Consider the following 27,059-nt stretch of genomic DNA (forward strand, 5'->3'; position numbering starts at 1 on the left):
TTCAGAAGGCGTGGATCCAGATTATCAGGACCAGCTGATTTATCGATATTAATACCCTTCAGGTAATTTACAGCTGCTTGTGCATTAGATACAGTTTGCATAGGTGAATCAGAAAAAAAAATGGATTTAAGTATTTTGAAGGAGGCGCAGGATCATAGATTGTTCACTTTTGACTGCTGAAAGATAAACCTCCATTGGCCTACATTACGTTTTGGTAAAATAATAGTCAGTTAGTGAGCAACAGTGAGTGGGGCTACAGTCAAAACACATCAGTATATGGCTACCGCAATATTCTCCATGACTCCTGGGTTTGGCTGTTCATCAACTTGATCAGTTTGTGCCCAGCTGTAGATATATATATTTGTATACAATTGTTGATTTAGAGGATTGTCCACACGGGGTCGCTGTACCCCTACATTTCAGGGTGGAGAATGAAGCTGGTTGGACAATACTACTGTGGATCACTGATACAGGATCTGATTGGTTGGACTGGGTTCTCCTCCATCCTCCTATTGTCGCCAGCCCCCCGTACATAGTCCGCGCTAGTTCAGAGGGTAGTAGCCACAATCCCACATATGTCTATAGATACTTGGTAGCCGCTAGATTGCTGGTTTAGCCAGTAAGTACTCGGTGAATGGGACACGGATATGGACAAGGAATTTCATGGGATGAAACAGTGTGTCACTGGGAGGTGCTGTTGTTACAGTCAGACAGAATCCCTCTGCACTGGGAGTGGAGAGCTAACTTTGGGTCTCCTACTTGTGGCTTGACGCAGTTTGCGAGATAAAGGAATTACATTTTGACACGTTGGGATGTTGATGAAGCAAGTGCATCGTAGGTTTACTTCCATTAAGAATGATCACAAATGTTTGTTGTTCTGCTGTCGCTGTCGGTGATGATAGCTGGCGCAATGCTCATGCCCCGGGCCACACTACTACTATTACTACTAGCTAACCTGACCAATATAGCTAGCTTAGCAAGGTGAGCTATCCAACCAGCTTTTTACTTGGCGACGCAATCCTTTCAGCTGGTCAGGGTGTGTGACCAATATGGCTGAAGGTTTAGTGTCGTGTCAACCCGTCGAAAGCTAGTTCAGAGCTATGCTAAGTTACTCATAATGTCATATGTCAGCTTGGTCATCATGCTATGTCGTGTTTTGCATTGCCTTATTCTGACCCAGCTGTTTGCTAAACGTATTATTCTATCGTAAATCAAATAGTAACCTTGTCTCGCCATAGCAAAAACATAGCCCAACATTATAACTATGTGCATAGCTAAGTCGCACAGGCAAGCTACCTGTATTGTGTAATACTAGCCTCAGTCAGAGCGGTGGTCAAGCCAGGGCAGAGGGCTTGACGTGCGGCGTGCTGACGCTGAGCCTACCTGCATGCCGGACGTACAACCCTGGACCACAACAAAGCTATGTACTTGAAACACTGAACTCTTACAACAATTGTTCAAGGCCTATATAACCCTGTCAAAACACATGTCAACAGTAAGTCATATCAGATACATACATTTCATTTCACATACCCTCAACCACATCCACTACTAGTCTATAGCAGCTGTCTCAACATCACCAGAGTCTCTTGGTTATTGTTTGAAGAAAGACTAAAGCTGGCTGGTTAATAGTTAACACTAATATTTCAAGTTCAGGGTTTATTGCCATAATATTCTACTCCAGTGTGTATGTTTTACCTCTTTATTTTTGTAATGGGGCACAGTTCAGCAATTTCATTAGTGTGTGTGTATGCTCCAAGTCAACTTTATTAATGTGTAGGCTTATATCTGGTGAATAGTTCTTTAGAGGATGAAAGGCTGTTGGATATGAAGTGTTAATATTGCAAATGTCTACAGCTGTGAGAGCTAAGCTACAGGTAGAAACAGGCTGGCCCTAGACGATGGGTCAGGTATACAGCGAGGCTATAGGCCATACCATTAGATAATGGGTCAAGTTGGCAGCCTTCCCTGCTGGCTTAGTTGTTCATGTGATGTATTGAATTTCACATTGGCTCTCATGTTGCCAGGCTCAATGCTGGTTATCATATACCTAGGTAGTGAGGAGGAGGATGGGGGGGGGGGGGGATTTGGAACTGGAGCCTGGCTACTGCAGTTAGAAGTCTGAGGTCTCTCTCCTTAACTTTCCCTTGTATTCACTAATTTCACTCATCCTCATCCTGTGTTTCTATGCATTGCTCACTTCCATGCATCTTTATTTTATTGTGATCATCACCGAGCTAAAGCATGAAACCTGCCCAGTGCCACCTGAGACCAGGACAAGATCAGTGTTTTAATCATTTTACACGCCTCTCATTCGGCATGTTTTGAAGTTGGCAGCTACTGTAATACACATCATCATATTACTGAATGGTTTTGGTGTTAACTTGAGTAAAGCTTCAATTGTTGATGTCAGCAATTTGTGGTAATTTGTGTTAGTGGTGTGTTAATGGTTTACCCTCTTCTAAAGACCTTTGATCTTACAATGTACTGTGTTTCAGGAGAAACAAGCGGTCAACAGTTCAGCTGGAGAACTGTTATAGGATGTCATGTGACTCTAGTCCACTGGCTCAATCTAACATCTTCATTACTACTGCTGACACTTTCATTTGGTGGTTACACTTCTCGTTTTCCACTGCCAACACATGTTCTGAAGACATTTTCTAAAAAGTCTCTCTCACGCTCCCCCCCCCCCCCCCACCCTCTCTTTCTCTGTGCGTCTCTCTCTTTAACCCAGTCTAGAGAAGCATAGTGGTTTGGTCCAAATGTTCTAACTTTAACTCTTCACTGTGTATGTATAAAAATCATTATAATTGTAAAGTTGTAAATGAACACGAGAGCAATACAAATATGTCCACACTTTATTCACTTAATAGCAGGGACAATGTCATCTAGTGGACATAATGTTGTAATATTGCACTGTATAATGGGACATTAGACACACAACTTCAATGACTAATATCATTAGACAGGGTAACCTAGTCTCCAGAATCACCAGAAAAATACATTGCATACTATGAAGAAACAAAACTCCAAACCACAGCTTCAAACTACTTTTCAGGCAGAGAACTGATATTGCATACTGGCCGATACACTTTTCTAATGGAGGAATTTGGAGGGTTCATGGTTGACTCTTAGCGATTGTTTGGATTCCTCCCGTCTTAGTCATTATCAGGTAGGACTTTGATCCAAATCGGATTTGGGGTTTAAATTCTATGAATCCAAGAAAATAAAAATGGCCAATTTGGGTATAATCGATTATCTTATTTCTCAGAGATTAAACTATATTTCTACAAAATAATGCTGGAGGAATACTTATGTCTCTAACTACAGAAAGAAAATCAGAACAATCTGAGATGGCGGGTGTAGAAATCCTCTTTTGTCCGTTGGATTTAGGCATGGATTTACCCATTTGAAAAAATCCCGATGGGATTTTCGGAAGAAAATTCAATGAACCACATTCTGACGGCAAGCTTCAGAGCTCTGTTATCTCTAAGTTACCCTGGGGCAAGTTCAGAGAAAAAAAAAAGCAAATGTTGAAGCAAACAACAACTCTAGTAATGATGGGAGCTAGGTCTACCATGGGCCTAACGTTATAGTAACCCTGTTGTGAAGAAGAGCCTTGTATCAAGGAATGCTGGTGGAGGCAGAAATCAGAAGACAGGCTCATTGTAATGAATGGACTGAGGAATGGTATCAAACACGTGGTTGAAACTATTCCTCATTCCATTCCAACCATTACAATGAGCCCGTCCTCCGATCTCTACCTCCACCAGCCTCCCCTGCCCTGTATTAAGCCTGTATCCTCTGGCAGGGGCTTGGTGATGGCGTGGTGAGGATGCTTGGTCTACCATGGGCAGTGTGACACTGCGCTACTTCTGCTATGGCTGCCTGTGTACTTCTGTCACCTGGTCTGTCCTCCTCTTCCTCTACTTCAATCTGGGACGGGAGGCTGGCAGGCCCCTCCCCCTCAGGAGTGGGCCCTTCCAGGGGGGCGGGGCCCTCCGGCTGCAGCCCCGCATCACCAGGGGCCCTGCGAGGGCGGGGCTTAACCAGGCAGGCCCTGCAACAGCCAATAGGCCAGCAGATCTCTCCCCAGAGATGGGTAAGTTTGAACGTGTGTGTGTGTGTGTGAGTGAGTGAGTGAAGCCATGGCCACAGGCTGTGTTACCGTGACAATAGTGAGGGCTTGAAGCAAGTGACATTTTTGATGAGGTCCATCTCGTGGCAAAAGGACGTTTCTGAAATCTTTAGGTGTACTGAAATAGAGGGTAAAACAAAGATGCGATTACAACACCATGGGTTCAGCTTGATATCAAAAGGGCGTAAGTATATATTCAACAAATTGCCGTCTCACCCTATAAGCAATAGACCAACCAGCCTCAGATTTGTTTTGGCTTTCCTCGAAAATGTCACTTAAGCCCCTTGTGTGCCAAGCCCGAATAGTTACCCCACACATGTTGTGTTGGATGCCTGACACACACACGCAATCACACAATTGTTACTCTAGTGTTCACGATAACACACTAGTAGAAATCATATCAGGTGCTCAAAGGGTTCTTTCTTTTCCAAAGACCAACTCATTTCCATCCGTCTTTCCTCATACCGCCTCCTCAGGTATGATCTTTAACGAGGCGGACCAGGAGGTGCGGGACATGGGCTACCACAAACACGCCTTCAATGTCCTCATCAGCAACCGCCTGGGGTTCCACAGAGACCTGCCTGACACCAGGGATAACAAGTGAGTGAGTGAGTGAGTGAGTGAGTGAATGTGAAACCATGTCAATCTCTCTCCCATATGAAAACATCCGTCTGGCATTTATAGATTTTGTGTGGGTGGGTGGCGGGGGCGGAGGCTAACACGCACAGAGGCTAACACGCACAGTTGCAGTAGTCCTGTGTGTCACGAGAGACTGTGTTTGCACTTTCTAGGCTACTTGGGTACATTCTGAACAGTCATAAGCAGAGGCAGGTGGCAGTCATGTCCTGCTTACCGCACCCATTCTAGGACTAGGGTGTCAGTAGTTAAGGCCTCGTATAAAGAGGGTAAAGGTTAACTTGACCATTTGAGTCCTAGGGACAAGGTTGGGCTGATGGGCCATTTGGGTGCAGTAAAAATGGTATGGCTGTAGTTTTGGGCAATGATTGATACAAGTGTGTGTATGTATGTGTGTGTGTGTGTGTATATATATATATATATATATATATATATATATATATCCCTCTCTGTCTCTGTCTCTCTTTCCCTAGGTGTAGAGACAGGATCTATCCCATGGCCTTGCCTGCAGCCAGCGTAGTGATATGTTTCTTCAACGAGGCGTTCTCTGCCCTGCTGCGGACTGTTCACAGCGTGCTGGATCGCACACCCGCCTACCTGCTGCACGAAATCATACTGGTGGACGACACCAGCGAACTAGGTGCGTGACTGACCGGGTTCAAATCCCACCTTGTCTGCATGCCATAAGACTGTGTTCGCCTGCTGAGCTAAAAAAAAAACCTTTGCAGGACGCAGAATGTAGCTAACACAGTTCTTCACGAGCGTGGTTTCAAACCGCCTCAGTTAAATTGGCTAAAACTTAAAACTTGGCTAAAAATGAACTAAAAACTGTTCACCTGGATCCAACTTCGCTTTGTAGGACATTCATCTCATTCCCAGACACTTCCGCCCCAAATGCTCGGAAGGTCTGGTGGACCGAGGGTCCAAACTTGGCCTCCGTTCACAATAAAAAGACCAGGAGAAACTGTGTGTGTGTGTGTGTGTGTGTGTGTGTGTGTGTGTGTGTGTGTGTGTGTGTGTGTGTGTGTGTGTGTGTGTGTGTGTGTGTGTGTGTGTGTGTGTGTGTGTGTGTGTGTGTGTGTGTGTGTGTGTAATAGCCTGGAGACGAGGTTAGGAGGTCATTAACACTGTTCAATGTTGCCTGTCTGCTCTCAGATTAGTTCTGGGTCACTGAGCAAAGCATAACATGGCCAAGCACGCTATTGGATGCGTGGAATGTATGTATATGCGTGCAGAATATACAAACATAGAACCTAGTTGCAGAATAGGTCCATTCCAGGTGACTACCTCATGAATCTGATTGAGAGAATGCCAGAAGTGTGCAAAGCTGTCATCAAAGCAAAAGGTGGCTACTTTGAAAGAATCTAAAATATAAAACATATTCTGGTTTGTTTAACACTTTTTCGTTTACTACATAATTCCATATGTGTTCTTTCATAGTTTTGATGTCTTCAGTATTAATCTACAATGTAGAAAATAATTTAAAAAATAAAGAATGAGAAGGTGTGTCCAAACTTTTGACTGTTACTGCATACTTTACCCAATAGCAGTAGTGTCAATTAAAGATTATGAACTGTTTTGCTACCTTCCGTCTATCTATCAAACTGTCTCCATCTCCTCCTCCCTCTAACACATGCAGCTCTCTCCCTTAAAATGCGATCCCTTCCGATCAATCAAATTGATTTGTATAGCACTTTTTACATAGACAAATGTCACAAAGTGCTTCACAACAAAAACAGTACTAAACAGTAAAAACAATACAAACAATAGGATCTAACACCAAACCATAGACCCCCAAAAGTAAGTTGAGGAAAAAACATAGGGCACAGTGGCAAGGAAAAACTCCCTGGGAGGAAGAAACCTTGAGAGGAACCATACTCCAGGGGGACCCATCCCCCCTCTCGCTGATCAGGTGCTGAACAGTAAACTAATGTGGAATGTGGTGTGTGTATGTGTGTGTGGTGAAAGAGTTCAGGGGTCCATAGTGAAGGGCAGCTTTTTAGTGCGACCCTTCCAATCCTTCTCCTCCTCTCCAACCTGGCATGTTCATTTGACAAGGAATCTGAATATGAAGCCCTTGTCTAAAGTCCTTCCTGTCTGCCCCCCACCCCCACCCCCACCCCTCACCACAGCGGACCTGAAGGAGGACTTGGACAGCTATGTGCAGCAGCACCTCCAGGGCAGAGTGAAGGTGGTCCGGAACAAGAAGAGAGAGGGACTGATCAGAGGGAGGATGATCGGGGCCTCGCACGCCACAGGTCAGACCCCTACATCCAAGACAAGAGACCCCGAAGAACCCCATAAACCCGACATTAGACCCTCATCTCTGTGGAGGTGTTCACTGTGTTCCCTCTCCTGGGGGAGGTGTATTTAACCGTCTCTCCTCTCCTAGGGGAGGTGTATTTAACCGTCTTTCCTCTCCTAGGTGAGGTGCTGGTGTTCCTCGACAGCCACTGCGAGGTGAATGACGCCTGGCTGCAGCCGCTGTTGGCGCCCATCCAGCGGGACCGCCACGCGGTGGTGTGTCCGGTCATCGACATCATCAGCGCAGACACGCTGGCGTACAGCCCCTCCCCCATCGTCAGGGGTGGCTTCAACTGGGGGCTGCACTTCAAATGGGACCCCGTCCCCTCCTCCGAGCTCAACGGCCCAGACGGAGCGATAGGCCCCATCAGGTAACCACTAGCGTAACCATAGCGAACCAGTAACACAGTGCTTGTCTTTGCAGGGTCCCTCATTTGAATAGGAATCAGTTACAGACTCTGTTGAGACTTGTCATTACAAAGTGAGCAAATGGAGAGGAACAAAACTGCTCAGGAATGCGACCCTGAGGCCTGGGGAGACTTAAAGAATATCTACTAAGTTGAATGGTTCAATGGGACAACATCATTCCAGTCGCTCTACACAATTGGTCTATATAACCTAGTGGCCAAAAGGAAGAAAGAAAAAAAAAAAGTCAAATCCATAACTGTGTTTGCAACAATGAAGTCAAGTGATACAGCAAAAAGCAGCTGGAAATGTGTTTCTTTGGTTTTACCACAAAGCATTACGTTTAAAGGGGGGTGTATTATTTTTCATACAGGTCTTCTCTGTTTTTCATTTTTAATAAATCATTGTTTAAAAAATAAATAATAATAATAATAATAATAATAATATATATTCACTAGTCACTAATGTGTTACCTCCCCTCCAGGTCTCCCACCATGGCTGGGGGTCTATTCGCCATGGACAGGGGGTACTTCAACGAGCTTGGCCAATACGACAGCGGCATGGACATCTGGGGCGGGGAGAACCTTGAGATCTCCTTCAGGGTAAAGAGACACACACACACACACGTTCATATTGAGGGTGCAGTATAAGTTTACTGCAGTGGTGTTTCATGCCTCTAGGTGAGAGAGAGAGCCCGCCCACCATATTAGTTTCTATCAACAACTGTATTTACTGCACCTGCCTTTATAGAATACCTAGAATACCTTATATATTTCCAGAAATGAGCCAGATGTTGTTGTCATCAGTTATGTGATTTTAACCGTTGATGCCAATGGCGCTCCAGAAGAGAAGGCTTCACACAACAGAGTTTGTTACGCTTTCAATTGATCTGATAGTCTGTCAGGTGCAGGAGAAGACAGCATGACAGAGCAGAGGCACGTTAGCCAACTGGGAATGTTTCAAACATTTATTTTGCGGTCTTTAAACATCAATTCGGTAATTAGGACTGACAGAAACAGGAAAAAAAACAACTAACTAACTGAACTCTCTTAGATATGGATGTGCGGGGGCCAGCTACTCATCATCCCATGCTCCAGGGTGGGTCATATCTTCCGTAAACGCCGGCCCTACGGCTCACCTGGGGGTCAGGACACAATGGCCCACAATTCCCTGCGGCTGGCCCACGTATGGATGGATGATTACAAGGTACGTCACAACTGAACTACATACAGCAACGTTGGCATATCTTCAGTAAGATGATGTCTGGGAAAGCAAATATTGCCTTGTGAATACGTGTCATTGACAGCCTCTGCTTCCTGTATGGTTCAATCAGTCTCCGCTTCCTGTCTGTGTTGTCCAATCAGGAACAGTACTTTGCGTTGCGTCCGGAACTGCGGGAGCGTGCTTACGGGGACATCAGCGAGCGCTTGGCGTTGCGGAGGCAGCTCCAGTGCAGGTCGTTCAAGTGGTACCTGGACAACATCTACCCGGAGATGCAGCTACCTCATAACAACCACAAGCAGCAGCCACTGTTTGTCAACAAGGGGCTCCGCAGGCCCAAAGTACTGCATAGAGGGAGGGTAAGAACCTCCCCCCCCCCCGACGACTGCAACCTCCTTGATCCCCTTCTCTCCCCCTTGATCCCACTCATATCCTCATAACTGTGCTGCCACAAATGTCTTGAAATTGTGTTTTTCACCAATGGAGCTGTGTGTTGTCAGCTGGCAATCAATTCAAACAAACAAACAGACATCATCCATCATCATCATCAATGTCTGTCCTGCATCCTCCGCTGATGGTTCCATTTCCAGTGGGTAGGGGGCAGTATAGTCTGTCTGTGCAACCTTTAAACCTTAGAGTTGTGTGATCATGTATGTTGATACATGATGAGACGAGAAGACAACATGAACACATTAATTTTGATCAACTTAATTTCAATAAACTTCGAATCAATCCGCTTTATTAATCCCCAAGGTTCTGATGTCTGCAGACAGTCTATCACTAACCGTAGTCAAATAAGGTCCTAGACTTGAGGTAACCACAGACATGCCATGTTTACTCTGTATTGAGTATACTGTATATAACGTAAAGGTGCAGATATTAGTAGTAGTAGTAGTAGAATACTGTATTAGTTAGTTGACAGTAATTCTCTCTCTCTCTCTCATTCTCTCTCTCAGCTGCGTAACCTCCAGGCAGACAAGTGTTTGGTGGCGCAGGGACATCCCAGCCAGAAGGGCGGCGCTGTGGTGCTCAGGACCTGTGATGCCCACAACCCTGAACAGGTATAGTCCCCTCTGTCCTTGTTTCCCTCTCTTTCTCCATCTTTCCTCTTTCTTCTCTTCTTCTCTCTCTTCCCCCCCCCAGGTGCAGGTGAGGGAGGGAGGGAGGGAGTGTTTGGTGGTGCAGGGGAGGGAGGGAGGGTGGGTTTGGTGGCGCAGGGGAGGGAGGGAGTGTTTGGTGGTGCAGGTGAGGGAGGGAGTGTTTCTGTAAAGTCATTAACAACACCCATGTCATTTCCAGATGCCATTTCTAGTGTGCTGGATGAATGACTATGTTGTCTCCCTCCCTGTAGGAGTGGTCCTATGATGAGGAACATGAGTTGATCCTGGCAGGGTTGTTGTGTCTGGACATGTCTGAGATCCGCTCCTCTGACCCGCCGCACCTCATGAAGTGTCACGGCTCTGGAGGCTCGCAGCAGTGGACCCTAGGGGTGAGTTACACTATATCCCCAACACCCTTACATACTACACTCTACACCCTTACATACTACACCTCTACACCCTTACATACTACACCTCTACACCCTTACATACTACACCTCTACACCCTTACATACTACACCTCTACACCCTACACCCTTACATACTATACCCTACACCCTTACACCCTATACCCTTACATACTACACCTATACCCTTACATACTATATCCTATACCCTTACATACTACATACCTGTCTTCCTCTCCCTCTAGAAGAGTAACCGTCTGTACCAGGTCTCTGTTGGTCAATGTCTTGCCGTGGTCGACCCAAGCAGCCCCAAGGGATACGTTAACATGGCGATCTGTGATGGCTCCCAGTCCCAGCAGTGGCAGTTGCAGGTCTGATGATGTCACCCTGCCAGGCAAGCCAATCACAGCAGAGACTGATTCCTGCCCCCCTCTGGATGGGGAGGGAACTGTTCAGTTGTAGCAACTGAAGGAAGGAACGGACCTGGACAATCACAGAACTCACACACACACACACACACACACACACACACACACACACACACACACATCCTGCGAACTGGAGGACTAATGCAGACTCGTCAGTCAGAGCTGGTCCTAACAAAGACTTAAGGCAGCAGAGACCTTCCCTGACCTCAGTCCAGCTGAACAATTGATTCCATGTATTATGTTTAAGAGGATATTTTTACAATGTTAGATGCAAGTGTTTTTAATTTTCAATCATATTAATTTGAACCGAATTGTACCCAATTTCCACAGTTTTAAAGACATTTCAGAACAATTTTAGACAAAGTCAGTCTCTGGCTGTCCTGCACAAACAAGTTCAACCTGAGCTTTATAATATCTTTACGTTGCTCTTTATTCTAGAAAGAATCCGAAAGTGTTTACTATAAACTGTTGACTGCCAGTATTAGAACCCACGTTTTAAAGATTTAACTGTTTTATTTTTGTCTTAATAATTACCAGCTGTGATATTTAATTGCTATGACTGACAGTATTGAATTTTATTTTAGTATTGAATTGAAACATTTCTTTGGGAGTACCTTTTTTCATATACCTTGATCACTGGAGTTGTTTTGTTTGTGATGTTAATCGACACCGTTGAGCTGTAACGGTAATGACAGCTAGTGTACACCACACTGTGTCCACATTTTACGGCAGGTAAAGAAACTCACAGAGTGACGTTTCACATCTCTCTACTGGGGTACGGAAGTGTAGTTTCCAATGAGTTTTCCAGTGGGGTACAATCGTCTTTTAACTATGATGCAGGTGATTGATGGTGATGACTGCTAACTATTTTGATAATGACACCCCAAACCCATGAAAAAGTTTATTGAAACATAAGAAAATCAACATCAGCGAATGTCGAGAGTGGCCAACAGTAAGATATCAGGGCGAGATACAGTAATACTATTTGTATTGGGGTTGATGACCCCCGGTTGAAACTCGACTTCCTTACCACAGTAGAGGGGCGTGGCTTCAGATTTACGGGATTTATACGTTTCTGGCGTGAGTACCTACGGTGACCCTGAGTCAGATATGGGGCTCTATTTTCAGCCGATCTAAAACGTTCGCATGTCCAAACACAGGCATATCAGCAATTTGTGTCGGCGGTAACAGATGAATACACCATCGAGCTGTCTAGCCTGCGCTGAGGCGGGGGGGGGGGCATGTTCATGACAGTAAGCAGGTCAAGTGATATCATGTGAACTGAGAAATCTGGCCTTGATAATAGCACTAATATTTCAGACACACCACCTAAGCGCCAGCGCCCGTGTTAGCGCTAAGACTTTTACGCCGTGAAAATATAGCACATAGTCTCTATATGGAACTGCTGTTGTAACCCAGAACAGTTTTACTCATCAGCCTGATGAAGAACTATTCGTTCAATGTTGCCATAAACTGCATGGGAGCGTATATGACGTGTGTATTCTTGACTGAATGAGTGCATTACTTTTCAACTGATAAGTGTTGTGACCCAGGTGTTGTATGCAGTCTTTGGTGTATGGACAAAGCAAATCTAAAATACAGTTACATGTATCAGCCTGGAACCAAACGGAATTGTGCGTCGAGTAGTTTCACTTTGTCATATCGGTCTGAACCCACTACTATATAGACGGTCCAAGCCAAGGAAAAACTGGCATTTATTCTAAAGTTTACTCAGTGGTTTTTATTATCTATCCTTCATTGGCTTTGACCTGTCAAATAGAGGCACTTAGACTGGCTAAGAGAAACTACCGGTCCAATCAGCATCAAGGAAGCCAAATTCAGTCTGGTTCCAGGTGAAGGACGTCGAGGGTCAAGCCCATTATACTAGCAAAACCCTCCGTTCTCTGGCTGTCCTACACAAACAAGTTCAACCTGAGCTTTATAATGTCTTTACGTTGCCCTTTCCCAATGTAATCATCTCATGTAGGCTATGCTGTGCAGTTTTGTCTCCTGTATTCTCTTTTGCAAATTATTGCACCAAATAAATGTTTAATTGAAGTAAGAACATCTGGACTCTTATTGCTTGTGTAGTCTTTCTTCATTTTCCATTTGGACACAAGATGTATTGGAAGCAAAGGACCCCAGTTATATAAAAGACCGCAACTAAAGCCAATTTTGAAAACCAAGCATATTGGTGACACACTCCTTAGATCCGAGAGGACTGCATGGGAAGGACATGAAACATTAAAGATGTAAAATATTTTATTTTTTTTGTAAATGATTCTAAATCTGATTCCACCCACTCAAAAAACCCCATCACTCTTTATACTTCAAAAAGTCTTCATTGTTTTCAACATTAGATATCATCATTCAGGACAAAGAAAAGAGACAAATACAGTTAGAGGTCTGAATATTGTACAAGAGAGAATATCCAAGAAACAAAATGTCATTACAACCATGAAGGAAAATTATATACAATTGATTCTTATGAAAGTTAAAAAATAAAATAAAAAATACATCATGCGATGTGCTGTATATTACAAGTAGAGACTAAATTATGTTAACCAATGATTGAACAGTCCACTTCAGTTGTGCACAGAAAGGAAAATGTCATCTCAAATTGGTCAGCAAAAGGCTTGCACCAGAATCTGAATCAAAATGAGTCATACCATATTTTCCTCCACTTGCCGAACAGCATAATTCTTCTCAACAGAAATGTAAACAAACTACACACCACTAGGCTGGATGTATTTCATGTCAAAGCATCTTTGAAGGGAAAGGCATTTATTAGATGGCCAGAAGTTAAATATAATCAGCATGATGTGAATCTAGGACATCTGAACACTTGCTTGCTGTACAGTGACAGAAGCTGACCGAGTCTGTTTGGGAGGTTTCAAACCTGAATTCACAGTTCTCTCTTCTGTTGTTCAACACAAGTTAGGATGGTGTCACGATCCTCTTTCTACATGATCGGTGCTCTCTGCTCTCTTCCACAATTGCTCATGTTGAAGGCAAACTGAAAATATTTTATAAGGAAAACTTAAACAGAAAGCATATTCTTAAAGTGGTCAGAGAATTTCGATTATGCTACTACATTCCAAATACAACAAAAATACTTTTTTTTTTTCTTTTCTTTTTTCTTGTTTTTACACATTCTGTACAGATGAATACAGCACATTAACTCTCAGAGTGATATCTTGACATCCTTCTTAAATACTTCTTGTTGAGAACCCAAACAAAGGAATCACCCAAACTGCTATGATCAAGTTAAGGTAGCATTTGGTCGATTACTTCTGAATGTTTTGTTTTCAGACAGATATTTACACCTTGTATAAGTAACACCTTGTGATCAGGATGAAGACCTTAACTAGTCATTCTCCTCATTTTAAAAAACAGCTTCATTTGATAATAAATACAAAAAACTCTTATTTTACATCAATCAAAAACAAAAAGGAAAAAAAAAAACTGACTCATGGAATCAAGTATTTTGACTGTATTTTTTCTTGTTTTAGTGCAAGTTAATATTCCCTTAGCTTTGTCCCTAAGGAAGGCTGCTCAGTACATTCCTTGTTCAGTGGTGTAACTATATATGTATATATATTCATCTATGTATATATTTATGAACCCAGAGGACCTGCCTCTCAGTAGGTAAATAAGGCGGTGGCCAGCACAGAGCTCTCCTGGTTGGCTGGTGAATTCTGACTACAAATACACAACTAATTAAATCAATCACTTTTAAAGCTCTCACGCTTTATATGAAACAAAAATGAATCTCCACTACTTTGTTATGTGAAAAGACAGCTAACAGCCCAGTAGACAAACAAACACCTTTGTGCCTTTTGTCCCTCAAACTTGATTCTCACTGTTCTCTCTAACAGTTCAGCGGTCAGTATCTTGCCCTGATATCAATTTGTTTTTAAGATCTGATATAATACAAAGCTTGAAGCTAAAGAACCAGGCCTGTGAAAACGTAATTACAAGGAATGCACGTGTGTGTGTGTCTGTGTGTGTGTGTGTGTGTGTGGGGGGGGGGGGGGGGGGGGTCATCGTCTTCTGTCTCTAGTTCATCCACTTCCTGCAGTTGAGCGCTCCACAGTGACAGGGGATCTTATGCTGGTCGTCCTCCAGGTCAAACTGGTAGTCATAGCTCAGCTGGGAGAGAAACACAGGGAAGAAATGATTGACAGAATGAGTTAAAGAACAAACAAAGCAAAACAATAGTGAGCATGGTTCAGTGTTGATTTCCAGGCTGTTTGAGGCAGCTAATATGTCCTATGCTGCCTCGTATAAGTCATCACTGAAAGGAGTAGGGCTTGGGTTTAGGAGTCAGGCCGTACCTCCTCTCCTCTCTGGATCCTGCGACAGGAGCTAATGATGATTTTGTCGCCTCTCTCCGAGGTCACAACCTCGGTGATGCAGTTGGGGTCACAGGAGTGGTTGATGTACCTGAGGAGAAGACCCGGGTTACACAATTGTAGATACCGACCAGGGGATACCGACCTGTTTCCTGAAAGCTTTGTAGCTAAAGTAGCTATTTTAGTAGCTAATTTAACAAAGTTTGCAGATCTGTAAACATTGATTTTACAATTGTTACTCTCTTGCTGCTTTACGACTGGGTTGTCAGGAGAATTTTATTGTTTTACTTAAGCTACAAGCTCACATTCACACCACTGGGACCACATAAACAGACAGGTAAAAGAGGTAATAAACTGTATTGTCTGAAGACAGTCCTACCTGGCTGGTCCACCTGTGATGGTTGCGTCGATAACGTTTTCACTGTCGATGCGGAACATGTACACCCCACGGTTCTAGACCACCGATAGAAATAAAAGAAAGCCTGTTTAGTTTACGTAATAGAGCCCACAAAGGAGCAATGCCATGATTCTCTTTAGTCATGCAGCTTTTAGCCTGGGGGTGGGCATATCCTTCTAAACAATCAGAACTTTAAAATGATACGTACGCACTCTGGTGTTTTTAGAGAGCAAAACAATCTTTAATCTTACATTTCTCCCACCAAAACATCTTCTCTGATTGCTACCGATTTACCATGGGAATTTTTAAAAGCGAAAATCGGAACGTTCTACACCTTCAGTAACCGGCTAAAGATTGTTTCTGACAGTATTCCACTCACCTGAGCTTCGTACATCTTCTCCATGCGATTGGCCACCTCGTTGCGAATGACTGTTCCAATGTACTCTATCACCATGGTGTGGTTCTCAATGTCTCTGGCAGCATACAGACCCAGACCCTGCCAATGGGAAAACCACACAGTCAACATAATCAAATCAATCAAACTAGAAAAATAAGTTCCAGAAGAATCTTTATGGGCTTGCAGTCTTATTTTCATAGTGGAAAAAGATAGATAGATAGATCATGACAGTAAAACAAACACTGCAATGTTAAGTGTTACCCACAGAGGCATCCATTGGGTAAAATCAATGTGCCTCTGGTCAAATTCTGTGTTTCAATCAGACATTACTAGGCCCTAGATTATGAGAGATGTGTAAGTCTAATGAGAAAAGTATAGAATATGGGTTGAGCTACCTGTATCTAAGTGTAGAATATGGGTTTACCTGTATGTAAGTGTAGAATATGGGTTTAAGCTACCTGTATGTAAGTGTAGAATATGGGTTTACCTGTATCTAAGTGTAGAATATGGGTTTAAGCTACCTGTATGTAAGTGTAGAATATGGGTTTACCTGTATCTAAGTGTAGAATATGGGTTTACCTGTATCTAAGTGTAGAATATGGGTTTACCTGTATGCGGGAGCGTGCCAGGTAGACGTTAGTCTTCCACTCCGCCTTCATGCGACGGTACAGGTACGACTTGGGGACAAACTGCTTGCTGTAGAGGACTCCGCCCGCCTCCCCAGGCGCCGCCCCCACGCCTGCCACCGCGCCAGCTGACACGCCCGCGGAGCTGGCCGCCTGGTGGGACTTTGACGCTCCGCTGCTGGTCAGGGTGTGCGGTCTACTGGGAGAGGGGGAGCCACAACACACAAAACACGCCCTGAAGCATTCCCACAACAGAAAGTGACGAGTGACATTGGTAAAAAGGTACAGGAGGGGGTGGTCTAGAGGCTTCCGTGTCCCAATTCTCCCCACCGTGAGGTGGGCACTTCTGCACTGTCCCACAAGGCTTTGAAAGCATACGACCGGTGTGCGCGTTGGCACTTCCACCCATCCTATGCTTTTAAATCCATGTATGAGGAGCGCACAGGTACACACTTCAGGGTGGGGAGTATTGGAACACAGGACGGGAGTCCAGGCCTGGACTTGTACATCGGTCCTGTTTAGTACCAGTCTAGTGTGGAGGTCAAGGTACAGGAGGGTAGGGTCTAAAGCAGGCGAGGCTGGTGGAGGTAGAAATTGGAGTGTTTGATACCATTCCTCATTCCATGCATTACAATGAGCCCGTCCTCCGATTTCTACCTCCACCAGCCTCCCCTGGCACACAGTAGAGTCAGAGAGTACAGTGAAATACCAAACCACTGAGGTGCACAACACTGGAACACTAGGAAATGTGAAAACAGATGAGGGATGAAACATTCACCTGGAAGTAGTGGAGGCAGCTATATTATGTCTATTGACTTGAGGACTATTCCACTCAAAACACACGCTAACATACATGACTATACACTGAAGGGTGCGTCATGTGATACGCTGTCAGGATGGCATTGCGCTGGGCGAGACATTGTTTTCCGATGGAGGAAACAGCTGTGGGGCCCAATGACAACACTGTCAAAATGGTAACCAAGCGGAGTACGAAAAATCAGGTTGGTTTGTATTTTTGGTGGAATATCCCTATAAACACCCATCACAGCTCTGAGAGAACTAGAAAAACACAGGGAGGTCATACAAGAAGTGATACCATGTAAAAGGATGCAAAGGAGAAGAGACGGACATAACAGTTCACGTTGTAGAAACAGAAGACAAAAGTAAAGCAGTGATGAACAGTGGTCAAAGGAAAGAAAAGTGAGGAACTAAAAAGTGTAAAATCATCCAGAATACCTTAACACAAACCTCTTGGTCTGGCTGCAGACTCGGGGCTCTGAGCGGGCGCTGCCTGTAGGGTTGATGGCCAACGGCAGCTCCATCAAAGGGTTACGACCATAACGGAACGTGTACCGCTCACACACCTCCACCCCAGGGAGCTTGAGGATACACACACACACACACACACACAAACATGGCCACGCACGCACACACACACACAAACAAACATGGCCGCACGCACGCACACGCACACACACAATTGTTAGGTAAAAGCAACATTTCAGTTTTTCACATTTAATAGCTCATCCAGTAAATACAATGAAAATTGACAGAAGCCACAATAGCTTTTATAAGCTAGATGAAGACAGTGTGTATAAGTAAGTGCATATGGAAAGCCTTCCATGAAAACACTTAGTGGACTGGAGCTTTCATCAGAAGTGTTATACATCAGTAAAAATCAATATCATTGAACAAGAGCATTCAATTCAAACACGGTTATAGACCCACTTTACACTATCTATCTATCTGTCTGTCCATCTCTCTCTCTCTCTCTTACCGACTCCACTATCCTGGTCACAGCGGGGACCGTGAGGCCGAACATGTCCTCTCCCTTCAGATAGACAGGAAAGAGTTTCAGAGTTCCACACTCGCTGCGTCGTTCTGCCACAGGCTCTAGAACCTTGTCCCAGACGCCTAGGACACAAAACACCACAGAGGGGTTGTTACACAGCGCGTTGGTGGAAGAGTGTTATAGGGTAATGGTCAGGGTGAGTGTAGTGTTGGTGTAAGCGTGTTAAAGGGTTGTGGTCAGGGTGAGTGTGGGTGTCAGCGTGTTAAAGGGTTGTGGTCAGGGTGAGTGTTGGTGGAAGCTGTAAGGTGAGTGTTTGGGTCACGGTGCCTCACCTTTAGGCGTGGTCGCGGTCAGTATCAGGTCTTCGTAGCCGTGCTCCACCACTCGGACCAGGAACTGCGGCTGCCCCTCCCTCTCCTCCACAGAACATAGGTAGCGGCAGCGCCGGTTGCCGTGGCGCATGCTCCAGTAGATGCGGCTGGCGCGGTAGCCCACGGGAAAGATGGAGGTGGCCGAGTGGAACGCCGCCATCTGCTGGGGGAGGAGCTGTCCGATGGCGTGGAACACCAGGCTCCCCACGCGGAAGGTGTGGCGGCGCTGGCCGCGCTGCACCATGCTGGCCACCTGGCGCGCCTCGTCACGCTGCACGAAGACGCGGCGGAACACGGCGAAGCACCGCAGTTCGCTTTCAATGGCACCCACGGCGGCGGCTGCGACCGCAACCGCGGCCAACCGCTCTCCCCCGGGGCCTCGCGGGCGGTGGGCGGGGCACAGCATGGTCTTGTCGGTGTAGAAGGTGCAGTGAGCCCGCAGGGCGCAGGTGAAGTGGTAGGTGTTGCCGCAGCGGAGGCGGTGGCAGCCGCTGGAAGCGCCCGTCTGTTGGCAGTAGGTGCAGCGCAGCGCCAGGCCGCGGCGGAGCGCCAGCTCCACGTTGATGAGGGCGCCGGCCTGAGTCTCGTAGACCTCCGAGGACCACAGGGCGCAGTTGAGGTGCACCCACAGGTCCAGGTCCAGGTTGAGCAGGCGGGCCGGACCGTCCGTGACGCCGTCCCCCTCCTGGTGACAGAAGCAGCAGCGGCGCTGGTCGAGGGGGAGTGGGTCGGGCTGCAGCGAGGCTCCCAGCTTCCTCAGCAGCGCCTCCACCTCCTCCTCCCCAGGCAGAGACACAGACACCGACAGGGAGGGTTGCTGGTTCGCTCCCAGGGTGGCTAAGACGTGGACGCTCCACCGCCGCCACCGCAGCCCCTTCCAGCGCTTCGCCGAGAAGGCGGGGCGGGGCATCTCATCTGTCTGGACCGCCCGGGGGCGGGGCTTCAGCTTGACTGTCACCTTGAGGCTGTCGGGCTTGGCGGAGGTTCTGGGCGCGTCCGTGATGACGGAGGGGAGGGAGGTAGGAGGCGGGGAGGAGGGGGGAGAGGGGGAGGGGGAGGACTGGATCTGAGGCAGGCAGCGGACGTCCAGGTTGCACATGTTGTTACTATAGTGATGGAGCACTCTGTACTGGCCCTCTGGATCACTGCCAGACAGGGGAGGCACCTGCGGGAGGAAGGAAGGGAGAGTCACATTAACACACGAGTCGACGGCAGATCTAACTCTGTCTGAAACAGTCGGAGGGAGAGGACACGTGAGTCTTTGACAGTGCGGTGAGAGAGAGAGCGAGTGTGACCTTATAGTGGTGGAGCGAGAGAGACACACCTTCCTGTCTGTAGCTGTGGTGTGCAAAGCTGCCGTGTGCAGGGATAAACAGCTGTGGCTGCAGAAGACCAGGCTGCCGTCCGTCCTGCCCTCCACCTGGCCCTGGCCCTCCTGCGGACAGCACATACAAGGAGGCGTCATGTTCTAGCATTCATCGGCACCACACAGTCACCCTTTTCCTATTACCTCATCAAACCACACACACACACACACACACACACACATACACAGATCTCAAATTCCTCACCAACTCTGGCACAGTTTGTTTATGATACTGGTCTCCCGGTTACTTCCTGACTTGGATCTCAGGTTTACCTGTTTGCAAGGGAGGTCTTTGGTTGTCTTGTGGATTCCATTACCCAGAACCACTACTTTACAGTGACAGCACCACTGGGGTTTTGGCCCAGGACTAGCTCCGCCCATCTGGTGGTCTCCCCTGGCAACAGGACCTAATGACCAAACAGAACGAAAAGTTGTATTTTTTTCTCCAATCGGTCTAACATCCGACTCTGAATGACGCTTTTACCAGCTGAATGCTTTAGAAGCCCCTGTTCTTTCATCGCTAGTATTGGATATAATTGGCCGATATCAACATATCACAGAATTTTGAACCAGGGGAGGCTGGTGGAGGTAGAAATCGGAGGACATGCTCATTGTAACGGATGGAATTTGAATGAGGGATGGTATCAAACACACGTGATGATTTCTACCTCCACCAGCCTCCACTGTTTTTAAACATGTTCAGTATGACAGAGTTTGAGAGGTGGAGGTGATGTGTACTGACCCGTGCTAGTGGGAGGAGCAAGGTGCAGCTGGGTGGCTGGTCCGGGGGGTCTCAGGGATGCATGGCGGGGGTCCAGCCTGTGGATCGGGGGCACCTGGAGGCCAGCCAGCAGGGCCAGGGAGCTGCGCTCTGGTCTATGGCTCACCTGGTAGCTACTAGGCATGCTCACACACAGCAGGTCAGCCACCGCTGCCACCATGCGAGGAATGTTCTGGAGGGGTCAAAAGGTCAGTGTTTAGATTTACCAGCCAGCAGTGGACATGGGGCCAAGTTTGTATTTCTGTTCAGCTGCTGACCTCTGCTGCCACAGGGTCCAGGGTTATCGCTATGGATACCAGGCCAGCGTTGGAGCAGGGGAGAGGTCTAGACTGGGATGGCTCCATCTTCACTTCCTGTTTCACTTTAGAGCCTAGCCAATAAACAGAGAATTAACAACCAATGAAATACGGCAAAGACATATATAGAAAACAAGCAGAAAATCAGACAGTAGAGGACTAGACAAGATCATCTCACTTCAAAAGTAACCACTCAAAACCCTTCAGTTCGTCAAACAGACTGTCATTGTAATGTGGTGGCTACCCATCATGAGAAGGATGATCCATATCACCATGACTGATCAGAGACTTCACGCTTACAATGACAAACAGCTGAGCAGTACTAATTAGCTACACTGCTAGAAAGAGGATAAAGGTGAGAGGGTGAAAGGTCAGGGTATGTGATGGTCTTTTCGCAATGGTTAGGAACATGACTCCTCGCACCCTCTCCTCCATCCTCCACTCGCATCCTATTGAAAACGCATTGGGAGAAAATTTGGGTTCCTTCCCTTACATATTCTCCTCCAATGCTTTTTGAGGACGGAGGAGAGGACGCGAGGAGTCGTGTTCTTAACAACAGAGAAAAGGCTGATGCGTACCTTTCCCCCTGGCGCTGGGCAACATGGGTATGACAGGGGAGGTGGCGGGGGAGGGACGCTCCTCCTTCACCCTGGAGAGGTCTGGGTAACGGCTAATGTCCATGCCGACCACGCTCTCTGGAGAAGACGCAGGGACGTAACTGTCTGGGCTGTCTCTGTCCCAGTCCCGGTCTCCGTCCACAGCCCTGGAGGAAACAAGACAGATTTGGAGCAGACTAAGCCTTCATATTCGACACATCAGACTACTGTAGTTTAACTAGACTAGCTTGACCACTGTAGTTAAGACAACATGAAAAGGCTTGAATTTCGGACCTGAGTTCCTCCAAGTTGTTGTGTGGCGGTGTGGGCAGAGAGGCAGGGACATCCACAGTGTGGTGTGGTTGGCTGATGATGGCGTGGGCCAGTAGCTCCCCTCTGGCCACTACACAGGAACACACAGCACAGCACAACTGTGGTTCAAAACAAACTACTTCTCGCACTTTAACTAGAGCACGAGAATCAATAGAAGCAATAGAATGTAGTACGTCGTCTTCTCCGCCAATGGATTGTACCTATGACTGCGAGTGATGGAAATCAGAACTTCGGGCCAATAGGAATTAATTGGTCTAAAATGCATTGTGCTCACACTTTAACTACAGTATGCCACAAAGATCAACATCAGGCAGGCAGGCAGAGAGATACAGAAAAACAGAGATACAGGTAGACAGACAGACAGGTTAGAGTTAGCATGGTTACCGTCATGGCCACTGAGGACAGCAGTTCTCCTGGCCAACTCCTTGGTGGTGGCGAAGCCGTTGACCATCTTATGCCTGGCTACCGGGGGTGGTGTGGGGGGCAGGGATGCCGGAGGGGTGGGCGGGTTACTTAAGTTGTTCTGCTACAAATGGAAGGGAAAAAAACACAATAAAGAAATCGTTAGCCTCTCATTAACTGCAACTCAAAGTATCAAAACCTCATTTTCAACCATTTAGAATTGCTGGCTTCCAAACAAGCAATCATCCCTACATTCAGCAGTCCCATAGAGAGCAATAGGAGGGCGTATGAATCCCACAAATTAGGATCTACAGTGGCCTCCGTAAGTATTGGAAAGATTAAGCATGTTGTCTTCTTTTGGCTCTCTACTCCAACAGTTTGGATTTGAAATCAAACAATTACTATGAGGTTAAAGTAGGGATTGGTTTCACCATTTAGAAATTACAACCCTTTTTATACATATTCCCCCTATTTCAGGGCAGCAAAAGTATTGGAAAATTGGCTTGACAGGTGTTTCTGGTAAGTCAGATCTGTTCCGTCACATCATTTGTGCAGGCATAAGAGAGCTGTTAATGTCTAGTATTGATTCTAGGCTTTGCATTTGGCTTTGGTGTCGGTCAACATGAGGACCAAAGAGACGTCAATGAAAGTCAAGGAAGCCATCATGAGGCTTAAATACCAGAAAAATCAAATCAGAAACACAGCCAAAACCTGAGACCTACCTAAATGAACAGTTTGTAACATCAAAAAAGAAAGAAAGCACTGGTGAGCTCAACAATAGCAAATGGGCTGGTAGGCCAAGGAAGACATCTAAAGTGAATGACAGAAACATTTTCCCCATAATATATATATATATTTTTTAAAACCAATGTGGGTAGGCGAGAATGTGTCAGAGACTACCATCCGCAGAATATGTTACCTGTCGAACTACAGAGGCTTCACTGCAAGTTGCAAACTAGTTGAGTTGAACTAACTGCTAGTTAGGGATGGTCAGGTTACAGTTTGCTAAAAAGTACCTACTGTAAAAAGCCTGCAGAGGTCTGAAAAACTTGTGCCTTGTAGACAGAATAAGAGAAATATTATCACATACCAGATTGATTGTAAGAGGAAAGTTTGGAGAAAAAGGATCTGCCCAAAATTTACAACATCTCATCTGTGAAATATGGTGGAGAGGGTGCTATGGTTTGGGCATGTATAGCTGCCACTAGAACTGTCTCACTTTTCTTAATTGATGATGTAACTGCTGACAGCAGCAGCAGAATGTATTCTGAAGTGTACAAGAAACATCTTGCCTGCTCAAGTACAAGCAAATGCCTCTAAATTCATTGGATGGCACATTATACAGTAGGACAATGACCCCAAACATACTGCCAAGCAACTAGGGAGTTTTTCAGGGCCAAAAAGCAGAAAGGTCTTAACTGGCCCAATCAATCTTCAGATTTAAATCCAATCCAATTGAACATGGATTTGATTTCCCGATGATAAGATTTTAGGCAAAAAGACCTCAAAACAAACAAGAACTGAAGATGGCTGCAGTACAGGCCTGGCAGAGGATCACTAGAGAATATACCGAGCATCTGGTGGAGTCAATGGGTCGCAGACTTCAGGCAGTTATTGCGTGCAAAGGATTCCCGACCAAATACTAAACATCAGTACTTCATATAATATATATGAAGTAGGGCCTGAAATAGGGCGAGTATGTTTAAAAAAGGTTGTACTTTCTAAAAGGTCTTTAAACCAGTCTGAACAAAAAAAAAAAAAAAAGGTTGAATTAAAGCTGAGAATCTCTAATTTCACCCAATAGCAATTGTTTAATTTCAAATCCAAACTGTTGGAGTATAGAGCTAAAATAAGACAAAATGCTTCCTCTTTCCAATACTTACGGAAGGCACTGTATTTTATGGTGGATGCTTTCTAATCTGAAGATCTAAAAATAAGACAGGTGGGTCGAGGCTCAGAGTGTCGCATAGGAACAACGCCACCTGTCCAAGGCACAATACAGTGAGGGAGGACAGGAGTTTTACCTGGTGGATCAGCTGGGAGTAGAAGTCTGACACTCCGTCTAGCGAGGCGCTGCCGAAGGAGCCTGACAGCCTGTTGTCTCCATCCAGCTGACCGCTGCCAAAGGGGGGGAAGTGAGCGAAGCTGACCCCAACCACAGGCTCCATCAGGGGGATGAGGGACAGCTGCTGGAGGGAAGAAATATCTATTATCTTCAACAGATATATTATATAGTGTAATAGTGAACCTGTTACCATAATGATGTTGCCAAATAAAGGTGAAAGCCGTTTGACGGAAAGTTTTGGTCATAGAGATATAGTAATGTTCTTAGTATAATTCTGTTGTTTAATTACCTGACTAGAAAACATATTTAGGTGTGTTTAGGTACAGAGAATTGTTTGTTTAGGTACCTGTCTGAGCTGTGTCATTAGAGTGTCGGTACTGGAGTAGTCCATCTGTCTCTCCTCTTCATCCTTCTTCCTCCTCTTGTAGCGAGATGGTGGTTTCTCCACCCCATTCCTCGGCACCCGCTTGTTACGTTGCTGCTTCCTCTTCCCCTGCTCAGGCACAGAGGGCTCACCACTTCCTGTCAGCTGACTGTCCAGGGGATTCTGCGAGATGGAGATGACAATGGGGCCAAATGGAAAGACAGCTACCTCTAAACAGACAGGTAAATACTGCTTGACCGGTTTTAAACCCAAATCTAGACAATGCAGCAGAGGGTACATATGCTGTATATTAGGAGAGGCTGGTGGAGGTAAAAATCAGAGGACGGGCTCATTGTAATGTATGGAACGCAATAAGGAATGGTATGAAACACACACGTTTGACACCATTCACTAGAATGAGCCTCTCCTCTGATTTTTACCTCCACCAGCCTCCACTGCTGTATATGACTTTGAGAGACTGTATGAAAAGGTGAATATAAATGAATGAATGAATGAATGAATATGCTCTTTCCCCTCACCATGTTGTTTCCAATGGAGACTGGCCTGATAGTGGCTTTGCTGTCCTCCTCTGAGCGCAGGCCTTCATTGGACATCTGCTGTGTGGGCCGTCTCTGTTGTGTGGGTGGGCTCTGGTTTGCGTGCGGCGGGGGCGTGCTCTTGTTCTTCAGCAGGTGTTTCAGTAGCTCTTTCCCAGCATCCTCCTCTCTGGCTGCTTGAAGAGGTGAAGAGAATCCCTCACTCCCCTCCTCCACCTTCATGGCCCCCCCAGCCCACAGATCGGGCCCCTCCAGGGCAGCCCCATCACCCCCCCGACACTGACTTCCCTCCAACCTTTCCAGCTTGATCACATGTGCACCATCCAACATGAAGCTGCGCTGATTGTCTGAGCCGAGGCTCGAGTGCCCCCCCTGGGCCACGCGGCCCTCGGACGGCTGCTTCTCCAGCTCAGAGGGGGCCAGACATGGAGGGGTGGAGCCAGTGGACTGGTGGAGCTCCGAGGCAGTGATGTCAGAGTGTGGTGTGGTCGAAGTAGTGGCAGAGTCAGCTTCATTGTCCTTCTTTTTCCTGTTCCTGTTCCTGTTCTTCTTTGGTTTGTCTTCAGGGATAATGGTGGAGTAGAGCTGGATGAGAGACGGGCTGGAGCCATGGTAGTGAGGGGGCAGGGGGGAGTCTCCCCCCTGATCCAGCATCATCCCCGGGCCTACTAGCCCAGCGGGACGGACCTGTCCTGGACCAGAGGTAAGACCCTGGTGTATGGGGAGTCTGGGCTGGACGTTGGGCCTCGTCTCTGGAGGGGGAGGTCGGTCCCCAGGCAGGGTACTGCCCTCCCCTCCTCCTCCCTGTATGTAGGCCTGGCCGGGGGGGCGACAAGAGCCATAGCCTGGCCGCATGCTACCCTGGTGGCCGTACACTGGTCCAGGCTGCTCCTGAGGCCTAGAGGGCTGCAGGAGGTCTGGGGGCAGATCAGTGTTGTAGAGAGGCATCTGTACAAGGCTATCCTCAACTGAGTTAGATCCAGCTCCAACCCCAACCCCCAGGGCAGCCCCAACCCCACGCCCCAAGCCTTGCTGCTCCATCTCCAGCCTTTGCTGCAGGGCCCGGTGCCTCTCCACCTCCTGCATCAGCTGCACCCTCTGTCTCTCCTGCTGCTCCCTCATTCGCTCCCTCCTCTCCCTCTCCTGGAAGCCCTCACTGAATGGGTTGTTGTCATCAAAGTTCACCTGAGGCACCCCATCACTACCCCCACCACCATCAGTGGTACTGTCTCCACCAGTGCCCTGAGCTTCTGGCCCACTGTCCACTGGCGTGGCTACCCCCTCTGGCATGATTGAGGGTGGGATCTGGGGCAGCTGTTGGGCAGGAGGCATCTGGGGGGGTATGTGAAGGGGCATTCTTGGAACAGGACCTGCCATGTGTCCTGGGGGCCCTCTGGGGTGCCAACCTGGCACGTTGGGCATGCTGGCCATGGGGGCAGGGCGGGGCTGCACTGGCATCACAGACCCCATCATAGGCTGGCCCATAGGAGGCACCACAGCTGGCATGCCTGGCACCATGGGAGGCTGGAGATTTCTCTGCTGTTGTTGTTTGACTCTATACTCTTCAATCAGGTCTGCATGCTCCTTTTGCTGCTTACGGATCTGAGAGAGAGAGAGAGAGAGACACACACACACACACACATTTGTTTCAGTAACTGCACCTCTCTATCAGGATTAAGGCTAACCAAACCAAATGCATACATCATTGGTTGAAACAATAAC

At 46.7% G+C, this 27,059-nt stretch overlaps 2 protein-coding genes across 2 annotated transcripts in view; one reads left to right on the top strand and one right to left on the bottom strand.

Moving 5' to 3' along the window:
• The first annotated feature begins 574 nt into the window (after window positions 1–574).
• On the top strand, window positions 575–12,680 carry galnt11 (UDP-N-acetyl-alpha-D-galactosamine:polypeptide N-acetylgalactosaminyltransferase 11 (GalNAc-T11)). Its single transcript, XM_083672370.1, has 12 exons — window positions 575–834; window positions 3,812–4,102; window positions 4,615–4,738; window positions 5,248–5,414; window positions 6,907–7,032; window positions 7,200–7,449; window positions 7,968–8,085; window positions 8,537–8,689; window positions 8,848–9,063; window positions 9,661–9,765; window positions 10,056–10,193; window positions 10,457–12,680. The coding sequence occupies exons 2-12, from the start codon at window positions 3,850–3,852 to the stop codon at window positions 10,586–10,588; spliced, it is 1,782 nt and encodes a 593-aa protein (XP_083528496.1). The 5' UTR covers window positions 575–834; window positions 3,812–3,849; the 3' UTR covers window positions 10,589–12,680.
• Window positions 12,681–12,883: 203 nt separating this feature from the next.
• Window positions 12,884–27,059, bottom strand: part of LOC310818642 (histone-lysine N-methyltransferase 2C-like) — a 68,929-nt gene continuing 54,753 nt past the window's right edge. The window contains exons 44-61 of the mRNA XM_083689638.1: window positions 25,320–26,939; window positions 24,763–24,963; window positions 24,376–24,540; window positions 22,334–22,475; window positions 21,911–22,019; window positions 21,599–21,783; window positions 20,982–21,094; window positions 20,686–20,896; window positions 20,217–20,350; window positions 19,902–20,012; window positions 18,539–19,742; window positions 18,192–18,328; window positions 17,651–17,793; window positions 16,397–16,610; window positions 15,771–15,887; window positions 15,374–15,447; window positions 14,977–15,085; window positions 12,884–14,791 (exon numbers count right to left, since the gene is read on the bottom strand). Of these exons, the coding sequence (XP_083545764.1) occupies window positions 14,699–14,791; window positions 14,977–15,085; window positions 15,374–15,447; window positions 15,771–15,887; window positions 16,397–16,610; window positions 17,651–17,793; window positions 18,192–18,328; window positions 18,539–19,742; window positions 19,902–20,012; window positions 20,217–20,350; window positions 20,686–20,896; window positions 20,982–21,094; window positions 21,599–21,783; window positions 21,911–22,019; window positions 22,334–22,475; window positions 24,376–24,540; window positions 24,763–24,963; window positions 25,320–26,939 (5,082 nt within the window). The 3' untranslated portion in view covers window positions 12,884–14,698. The remainder of the gene's footprint in view (window positions 14,792–14,976; window positions 15,086–15,373; window positions 15,448–15,770; window positions 15,888–16,396; window positions 16,611–17,650; window positions 17,794–18,191; window positions 18,329–18,538; window positions 19,743–19,901; window positions 20,013–20,216; window positions 20,351–20,685; window positions 20,897–20,981; window positions 21,095–21,598; window positions 21,784–21,910; window positions 22,020–22,333; window positions 22,476–24,375; window positions 24,541–24,762; window positions 24,964–25,319; window positions 26,940–27,059) is intronic.

Source organism: Argentina silus (assembly GCF_951799395.1).
Source record: "Argentina silus genome assembly, chromosome: 1".
In the NCBI taxonomy this organism is placed as follows: Eukaryota; Metazoa; Chordata; class Actinopteri; order Argentiniformes; family Argentinidae; genus Argentina; species Argentina silus.